At 41.7% G+C, this 9869-nt stretch overlaps 1 protein-coding gene across 2 annotated transcripts in view; it reads right to left on the bottom strand.

The window, feature by feature from the left end:
* Positions 1 to 38: 38 nt before the first annotated feature.
* Positions 39 to 9869, bottom strand: part of GART (phosphoribosylglycinamide formyltransferase, phosphoribosylglycinamide synthetase, phosphoribosylaminoimidazole synthetase) — a 38095-nt gene continuing 28264 nt past the window's right edge. For both annotated transcript variants that reach the window (XM_082781644.1, XM_082781645.1), the window contains exons 16-22: positions 9555 to 9707; positions 8300 to 8503; positions 7834 to 7965; positions 7076 to 7206; positions 5514 to 5655; positions 2618 to 2733; positions 39 to 1460 (exon numbers count right to left, since the gene is read on the bottom strand). In XM_082781644.1, coding sequence (XP_082637770.1) covers positions 1278 to 1460; positions 2618 to 2733; positions 5514 to 5655; positions 7076 to 7206; positions 7834 to 7965; positions 8300 to 8503; positions 9555 to 9707 — 1061 coding nt within the window. In that variant the 3' untranslated portion in view covers positions 39 to 1277. The remainder of the gene's footprint in view (positions 1461 to 2617; positions 2734 to 5513; positions 5656 to 7075; positions 7207 to 7833; positions 7966 to 8299; positions 8504 to 9554; positions 9708 to 9869) is intronic.

The following is a 9869-nucleotide window of genomic DNA, read 5'->3' as shown; positions in this document are numbered from 1 at the left end:
AAAGGAAATCCAAGGAAAGATTTTGATACATTTAAGTCTTTAATTTTATTAGGCTTTATTTCAAATCCAAATTGAGATTACCATAAGGACATCAGTGCACAGAACAGAAACCATTTTTTTCTGTAGTAAAGGGTAGTTCTAAAATACACATAATTGGCTGCAGATACTCGACTTGGTTTGTATGGGACAAAAATGATTATTTTTGTAAATACACTGACATGTTTTCACAGCTATAACAACACGTTAAAAGAAAACCAGGTGTTTTCAGAGTTGTAACGTTTCCTGGGTTTGTATCAGTATTATTCTAGGTGAAAATACTGTTCCCAGAATACAGGCACTTAACTTCAGCAGAATTGAAGAATGTCTCACAAGCCAAGAAAGAAAACATTTTTATCTGGTACCTAATTCCCTTTCTGCTCGTTCAGAAAAAAAAAAAAAAAATCTTTACCCTTTTGGTTCTGAACAAATCTGTGAGGAGAATTTATGTGTGGACTGTATGGATTCATATAGAAATCCTTGAAGGCAAGTGGTCAGCAGAAGTTTAATTCTACTAGGATCTGACTGACGGCAGGTTTGATATTTGAAGTTATTGGATACATCCAGAATCTAGGCCAGACAGAATCTACCAGCATTGAAACAGAAACCAGATGGGAAAAAAAAGTGCACTTTGTTATCTGCAGGAAGGGTAAGGCCTATTTTTCTTGTTTTGGCTATATATTTTGGCTATATATTTTTATGAGTCGAGTCTTTGCCTACGGCCATCACTTCCAGTTTACTACCTGCTGTTACTTATCCTTACAGACACTTTACAACACGTGACAAGAGAATCCCCTGTTACAGTCTGTATGGTCTGTTTGGAGAGAAAGTGATGTTTAAGTCAATCTCAGATCACATGTTTAGATGTTTCTAACCAAGAAATGTGTGTTGTTTTTTTTTTCCCTTTCTTTCTTTTTTCTTTGCTTTCTTTTTTTTTTTTTTTGTGAAAAAAATGATTGATAATTGAAATGTTGACCAAGGAAGTGACCGTAAATAGGAAGCACGTAATAGAGCTGCAGCTGGAACTACTGAGAACAGCCCCCTGTCGTAACATAACCATTTGTGGCTTTCTCTGGATTTTACTTTGAATCTTTAGCCACTTGACTGAGCGCATGAAATGGTAAATCCTTTGCAGAAAACACGTTGTGAAGTAAATGCAGGTTATTAGACTGTGACCTCTGTTTTGATCAATTAATGCACCTCAGCTGTACCACCCGAGGAGCTCCATGGACTTGCTGCTCTTACTTCCAGCAGATCTTGCCAGCGTCCCCCACCTGTACAGCCCCGCTGGCGACAAGCTGCAGGGCAGCTGGGAAAGCTCGGTGCTCAGCCTCCTTCACCCGTTCAGACAGGGTCTCCACTGTGTCACCGACCTTAACAGGAACTGCCTCCTGGAAAATGATTGCTCCAGCATCAACCTCCTCCTGCAAAAGCAACAGCCAGAGTCTGTATGGTTGGAGGAGGAGAGAGAGGGGCATGGATGTGTAGCAATTGACACGATCCAGCTGTCTCAGGGATCTGTTTATCATTACGTTATTACAGGAAACGTGAAAATAGGCTAACGTGAGGAATGCAGAAAAGATATTGACACACACATGCTGGCCTGTGAGGAACTATCAGAAGCATAGGTTTCAAAGAAAAAGAGGTGCTGAGTAACGTTTCTGCTGCAGAAAACAAAAGCCATGTTAACTGAGGACATGATAGGCTAAATTGGACAAAATTACGACATTTCAATTCAGAAAAGTGAATTAGCCAGCTTTGGCACAGAGCTGGACTAGAGGACCCAGCAGATCTTTCTTGTGCATGTTAACGAGGCAGATCCCTGCTGTTCAGTTATTGTTTCTCCGGACGTTGCCACACAGAAAGCAACGGTCATGTTTTGCAGAAAGGAATGCATTTTTTCTGACTGGAAAAAACAGTTTTTCATCTTCCAAGGGAAAGCAAATGGGAAAACAGATTTCAGGAGCAGTGGAAAAGCAGAGGATAATCTGAAGAATGCGTTAGAGGACCAGAGAATAGTTACTGTCAACCCTGAGAATTAAAAAAGATGGAAAAAACCTCCCTAAACTGATAAACATGTACATCTTCCCTGTTGAGAGATCTTTGGGATTTTGTTCTCATAGTTTTGGACTTAAATAAATTGTGAAGTTTTAATCTGTTCACACAAACATGGGATTACTTCTTAACAAATCTAGACTTCCCATGCCATTTGCGTTGTTCTTTTTTTCTTGAAAGCAACAAATAAGGAAGGTTGTATGACAAAATCTAAGAAGATGATGTTGTGTGCTAACTTAGGGTTAGTCAAGGCATTATATGAACTAGTAACCCCACTGCAGCTGATGGAATGGCAGCAGTGAAATACTTAATGAAGTTAACTTAGGTAAAGCTTTAACTCCTGTATTCAGTTCCAGTTCCTTCTCCAGGGACAACAAACTAAAGCACTACATTGCCTAATAACAGCATGAATGAACAAAGGAGAAAAGGTAATCAAGTGTGATGCTGTAAGGGTTTTCTAAACAAGCTCCGAGATAGAAATCTTAAGACCTGTGAATTATGAAGCGTGGAGAAAGGAAGTACTTACAGCTACGAAGTGTACTGTACAGCCTGTGACTCGGACGCCAGCTTCTAACACCAATTTGTGGGCATTTGCTCCCTTGAAAGAAGGCAGCAGGGATGGGTGGATGTTCAATATTTTTCCTAGAAAGGAGTAAGTGAGGTCATTGCCTTTTAGCATTCAGACTTATCAGAGTGTTCAAAGTATCAATAATCAACAGAGGAACAACGTACACTGTGAAAAAGATTTTTCTAAGCATTAACTGATAAAAAATAGCACGTGCTATTTTTGATGTTACTGACAGGTAACCAGCTCAAAGCATGTCAGAATGCCTTGCCCTTTCAATAAATCAGACACAGCAATCAGGTACAATTAACTCCATGTCTGAAACATACTTCTCCAGTGAATAATTAATATATATATATATTTTTTTTTAACAAAACAAAACACTGTCCTTTCCCTCTACATCTTGTTCTTCTCTTCTTTCCTCACAAGCCCAATCCTCTTTCTTACAAACTCAATACCCCCAAGAAACTTGGCGTGGGTTCAAATGATGTTCACAGCCTCCTGTGACGAGGCAAAAATTCTTTAGCCAGGCCTTTTCCCCCACACCTGTTTAGGTTTAATGAAAGACAACAGCTGCTCAAAGAGGAGTCCTTCGCTGTGCCCTTTGGACAAGCACCTGTCTACCACTTCTACTTTCCATGCGGAAAGTTGGCCAGGAGAGCCCGAAATGGGTAATGTAACCTTTAATGCTCGGCCAGGTGGGGCTGTTGTCAGAGCCCTGGGAAGCCTGCACCTTACTGTTTTCCTGAAAAGAGAAAGCATCAGCCTTAGCTCCTGCCTAGCTGTACGGCAGGAGACAGTGGCTATCACTGCTAGAGCAAAGCCCCAGTTAAACCACCAGAACGCTTTCTTCTGGCACGCTTTCCCTGCCTGCTCCTAATATGCCTGCGACAACTTGTCCTGCCAACGCCGGACCAGAGGGCAGTCAAAAGGTGCTTAGCAGCGCTGCATCTTCTCTTAGCTTCAGTACAACCCCTCGCAAGATTAAAAAGAAAATGACCACCAGGGCTATTTATAGCGCGGTGTGCTGCGCCCCCGCTGCCTCTCCATGCCTCCTGCTCAGGAGGGCTGCGTGTCATCAGGATTCACTGAGCACCTCCTAAATGCCACGCAGGAAGGCTGAGCTGACACATGCTGGCGGAGGCAGCGGCGTACTGAAATAGACTCGGATGATTCTGTAATGTGAAGTGAAGGCCATTTCGGGCAGTGCAATACAAAACCTGCACTCCCACTGCAAGAACTCACGCAGGTTTTGACCTGCAAAACTTAGAGGCAAATGTATTGACCGATCTGGCTTTGTATCTCAGAAATACACAGTTTTATGCATCAGCATCTCCCTGCTTGAGCAAAAAAGTACTGAGGACTGTGAGCTGCAAATTACTCTCTCCACTTTTGTCGGAGTTTCCTCCGTTTCTCCTTACAGTACCATCAGAACCTGCTCCAAAGGAAAGCAGCTTTCCGTTTGTTTACTCCTTTACATCTGCCCTTTCTGTCAGAATTCACAGCTAACATTCCAGGGCCACTAAGCACCGAGAGGAGTTTCACAACTAACTTTAGGTCTGTGTCCTTGTAACTGCTGGAGAAAGGAAAGGCAACAGCTTTCCAGCAGCAACAAGAATCGATTGGTTCCAGACAACTTAGATGAGCCACTGCACAGGCAGGGCAAGGTCTGAATTGTACACAGACTGCTGTTAACTGGCACAGACATAAGCTGAACTGAGTGTCTGAGCTCATATCTAGGCCCTACCTGATGGATACTCTTGGTCAGAGCTCAGGTAAGTGTCTGTTTTCAACCTCAGTTCAGTGCTGGATATTTAAAAAAATGAACTAACCAGTGCAGACATCCTGTACTTGAAGGGTCTTAACTTTTGCTCTCAGGTTAGTCCTAAGCGTAATACAAGTCCCGCACTGCACAGGGCAATCATCAGAGCTGTAAGTGCCCTGTCACCATACATCTCATCTAGTGAGGGATTTCTCTCTCCTAACTGCAGCTGTGTACAACGCAGACATTTACTGCTAGGTCTTCTGGACTCCGTAATGAAGAGAAACAAAATTCATCTGACTTAGGTTAGTCGACAGCTTTAGCACAAAATGAATTGCCTCCTAGGAACCTCCTTTGCTCTACTGATTTTAAATAGGGGTTTGACGAGTAGCTCAGGTGTAAAAGGTCTGTGCTATAGACACACCCAGAGTAACACAAAAGTCACCATATGAACGTAGAGCAGAGAGTGAGAGAGGCAGCTGCCCCTGTGTGATTCAGAAGGAACAAAGAGATAAGAAAAGGAACGTAACAGCTCAGGGAGGGAGACTGACCACTGACAGAGGTGTTATCAGCCTTTAACAAAGAACTGGCAAGATCGTAAAAGATGGCCAGAATGGAGGCACTGGGAACACCTCAAACAAGAGCTGCCCCCAGACTTACACAGCTCCCGGGATGTCTCACCAAGTTGGTAAGAGCTCATTACCAGGGACTGCACATCGCTGCCTAGCTCTGCAGGTTAACCTGCAGCCAAAGATACCCATCTGTCAGAGGAAGGCTGAACACTCACCACCCCTTACTGCTTAGGCAACAGCTTGGCTGAACGCCTCGTGTTTGCAGAGGTCTGAAGTTTTACTGCCTTACTTTACAAAGATTTTCTAATAAATCAAAGACCACAAGGAGATGCTTTTGCACTTGGCTTCCTCAAGCCTCTGTGGGGCTTTCTTTCAACCCTTTCCTTACCAGATGGGAAAAGACTAGTTTCCTGCAAACCCAGAATTAATATTGGCCCTTTCTGTATTTTCCATTTTCTTTTTTTCCTGAGGATAATATATAAAGTTAATATTTGTAATGCATATAGAAATACACTGTGCTTACCTTCCCATTTCTTGACAAAAGGACCTGACAGTATTCGCATAAACCCAGCAAGGCAGATCAGCTCAACTGAGAATTCTTCCAGGACTTTGTCAACTGCACTGTCAAATGCAGTGCGACTTTCGTACAGTTTGTGGTCGATAACCTGTGACAACCCAAAAGGGGAACAAACACGGGCCCGGGGTTAATGTAATCTAAAAGCCCTAAGAACAGAATGAAATGGTGCTCTGGAGTAATAAGCAAAAAACAAGTAGATCTCCACACATGGCTACAGTTGGGTGCACATACACAGCAAGAAGAGCACTTGAAAAACGCATACAGCTAACAGGCAAATAACCAGTCTTTATTCCTATTAGTATGGAGCAGAAAAACAGTTTTATTTTACTAGGCCCACGGTTGTAGGCCCAGTATTTGGACACAGTTGAACAAACTACAAATATAGGTCATTAAGACAATCTAAAGTCTTAGAATGATTTCAACTTAAAACATGATTAGTTTTAAGAACTTAGTTTTAAGTACTACTTAGCTTAAAGCATTTGTTGTCTTTTAAATAAAAGTAACCCGTTAATCCCTCCAAGATTTACCATGTCAGCACATTTAAATATCATGAAGTGGTTTTGAAAAAGCAGAACTGGCTAGCTGAAAACGTGGCAGGGGGCACTAGAAATAGAGCCCAGATCAACACTGGTCTGAACTCTGCTACAAGCTACGAGGTAAGAAGTGGCAAAGCTTATACACCTCAGTGCCTCTGTTCTGCCACTCACTTTCCGTCTTAACCACTGAGATCATCATCCCTCCAGTATATTCTTCCCCTCATTATATGTGTGTCCTTCACCTGCCTATCACGGACATACTTTACTTGTGATCTGTTTGTACTCCCAAACAGGAGACAGCAGTGCTAACAACCAGATCCTGCTACGATTCCAGTTAACAGTAAAGCGTGCCTTGGGGCCACATCTTCCATATCACCTGTAGTTATCAGTGTAAAGTGACTGTAAAATGCTAAGTCAGAACAGTATCGATTAACATCCTTAATGCACATGGCCACAGAAAGGGCAAAGCCATGCAGCAATGGATCCAGTAACTTTAAAGGAAACCCAGTGTGCTCTGAATGAGCCCTGAAGAGCCTGGAGCAATGCCAAGGGAGTCAGTGGAAGGTCTCATTGAGTCTGACCTCTTAATTTCATTCCAGTGAGCTACCATGCCTGTTTAGCATCTAATTCTAAATATCAGTTCGGATAAAATACCTTGTTACTTTAGTGAAAATGCACTACACTTAAATAAATGGCAAAGTTTCAACTGTAGAAGATTTGCACTGGTTTAAGACAATGACCATGCCCAACACCATCAGGATTACTAGTAAATAGGAAATAGAAAATAGGAAGTAATTTTCTTCCCATGTTAGGTCATATGCCCAAGGGCACGAAATTCATGACAGAACAGAAAATAAAGCACTAAGACTTTTGAAATCGTCTCTTACTCAGTTAAAGTAATTATTTCACAGTGCCCTTCTACTGTAGTCAGAGCTAACGAAGGTTAATTTTAAAAAGATGAGAAATACTTACCTTTGTAGGAATACCAGCTCTTTCAGCTTTCCTTAACCCTTCCACACCAGCTTTGTTAGAAACAACAAGAACTATTTGTGCAAAACTGGTGGGCTTCTTTGTGCTGTTTATGAGGGCTTCCAGGTTTGTGCCTGAGTGAAAAAATAATTAATGAATATCAAACCATTCCTGGGGAATAAATACAGTTAACAGCTAGCAGGGGTTTTAAATAAGCAGCAGTGTGGGCGAGACCCAATCCAAAAGATACTGAAGTTAACAATAATCCTTTATTTGTTGACCTTACTGGGAAATGAATTTGACACCTGGAGTCTACAGGGCTTTTACTAGCAATTGAGTATGTAAACTGTAGTTTCTGGAATTGGAATGATGGTTTATTTCTTACCAAGTGAGAATGCTGGAAACCCTGGAAGTGACTAGGGGGCAACAGGACACTGATCTGTGTGTAAATTAAAGGTGCTGCCCCTATAGTGCAACACGCACTGGTTGTTTGAACCTAAAACATGCAGAAATTTGTAGATAAAATGAATACGTGCAATTTATAGCCAGTTTTCAGCAGAGGGTAAAGATCGTTCTATTTCTGATTGAAAATACTCCTAGGGCAAAATCTATTCTGCCTGGGACTGAGCACCAAAAGCCTGTCAGAAGCCTAGCAAAGTTGCTGTGGAGACTTGCAAGGACTTCGAGAGATTCTGATTCTGAGTTGAAGTTCCTTTTTCAATAGTCTGTTTTACCCTGCAGTAAAGAATATAAACTCTCACCTGTTCCAGAGATAAGGACAGCAACCTTCACTTTGTTTGTTTGGATTTTGCCTTGGATATGGCTGTGCACAGACAGTGACCTATTTGCTCGCAAGGCTTCAAGCAGATTGTGGACTTTAACATGGGCAGAGCCTGAACACACAGAAAGGGAAAAAAAAAAAAAAAAAAGAGATAAACAAAGTGAGAAACAAAGAGGAGAAAAGTACTAGTGAAAAGAGACTAGTGGCACTGCTTTACTTCTCAGTATTTATTTATAGTGCTGGTGACATCTGACAGTGCTAAGCACGTGTTCTATAGACCAAGACAGAAGTCATGAGGACTGTCATTTTAATATCCCATGCACTAAAGCCAGAGAGGTCCCAATTAATAGTTCAGTGAATGGAATCTCAGTGAAATTCCATGGAGATGCACCAGCTAAGTAATTTAGTTCTTCATTTTTTTTCAAGGAAAATAAAAATCTAGTAACCTTTTTGCAGGGAGACAACCCTTCCAATCAGCCAGGCTGTCTCGTGTTTCTGGATGTCCTTGAGGACCTGCTGAGCCATCTCCTTCTGAACGATCAAGACGGCACCGATCCCACAATTAAACGTCCGAGTCATTTCCTCCTCAGAGAGGTTCCCTTCTTTATGGAGCCAACAAAATATTTCAGGAATCTTCCAGCTAAGAGCATCTGAAGAGATTTGAAAATACAAATGAAGAGAGGAAGCCACTACCTATGTACAAAAAACTAAAATTATTTAGAGTACTGAAAGGCAAAATCCAGATGTAAAGCGCAGACTAAGTCCCACAACAGCATTAGCTTGAGTGATATCAGCTTTCATGCAGGGAAGCGGGATGTTTTTTCCTTCCTTACTGAACAAGGCTTGGGAATAGCAAAAAGTGTCACTCAGGGAGGAAATTAATCACATCGCTCCACTGCAAACCATTAACGAGTAATTAAAAATAGGCTCTAAGGCAGTACTTGGAAAATCCTCTTCTCCACGGTGACAGCCCTGCTTCTAGAAAAACTATCGTACAAGAACAACAGCCATAAAACTGGTGCAAAAGCCTCACACTTCTCCAGATCCAACAAGGTAAAGGTGATTTACAGCATCACAAGAAATGCTTTGGATTAGCTGCTGTAATGGAACTCCAAAGACAGTAGGTTTCTTTCTTCATGTTATATTTAGTGACAAGTGGAAGGATGATTTATGTACAGTTCTGGGCTACAGAACTCAACTGTAGTTCCCTTATTTTATTCTACAACCCACCTGAACGCTGCATAACCTATAATAAGTCATATACCTTTTCATACTTTGCTTCTCTTTCTAGCATACCTGATGAGACTGTGGTGAGGATTAATTTAAGTCTGCTGAATAGCAGGAGATCCACCTGAGCCAGTAACCATACCTGAATGCCAATCCAAAGCTTCATGAATGTCATTTAATTATCAGTAATTTTGCAGATTATTGAAAATGGTGACAATTCACTTTGTGTTGCTTTTAAACTTGTTTTATTTGTTAAAGTATGGATAGAGCCCTTAAGAAAGCCAATCCAGGGAAGCGAATTCAGTAGACAGAAGTCCTAAGACTACAACATGTTTTGACTGGCTATAACAACAAAGAGAAAGCAAACTGATTTCTAGACAGTGCAAGTCAGTCGATACAGTCCCGTGCACACAGGCTTCCACACTGATCCGTATTAACACGCAGATGTTTCTACAGCTTTTCTTTTTATCTCACCTAAAACGACACCACAGGACTCTGGGAGAACTCGGGGGATGTTTTCCAGCAAGCCTCCTCCAGTGATGTGGGCATAGGCTTTCACGTGGCCTGAGCGAAGGACAGGCAGCAAAGTCTTGCTGTAGATCTTAGTTGGGGTTAACAAGAGATCTCCTGTAGATGAAAGAAGATGAAATAAGACGAGTTAAAGCGCAGAAAGAAATGTTAATCAGTATGAAATTGTGGAAAACTCCAAGTAATAATTTGATGGATAGTAGTGAGCGTTACATTACACCATGTCTACCACTTTTAGCATACAATTAGTTATTTCTCTCC

This window comes from Aythya marila (genome assembly GCF_965140915.1).
Source record: "Aythya marila genome assembly, chromosome: 1".
Taxonomy (NCBI): Eukaryota; Metazoa; Chordata; class Aves; order Anseriformes; family Anatidae; genus Aythya; species Aythya marila.
The sequence above is the reverse complement of the archived record's forward strand: the minus strand, read 5'-3'. Positions and strand labels throughout refer to the sequence as shown.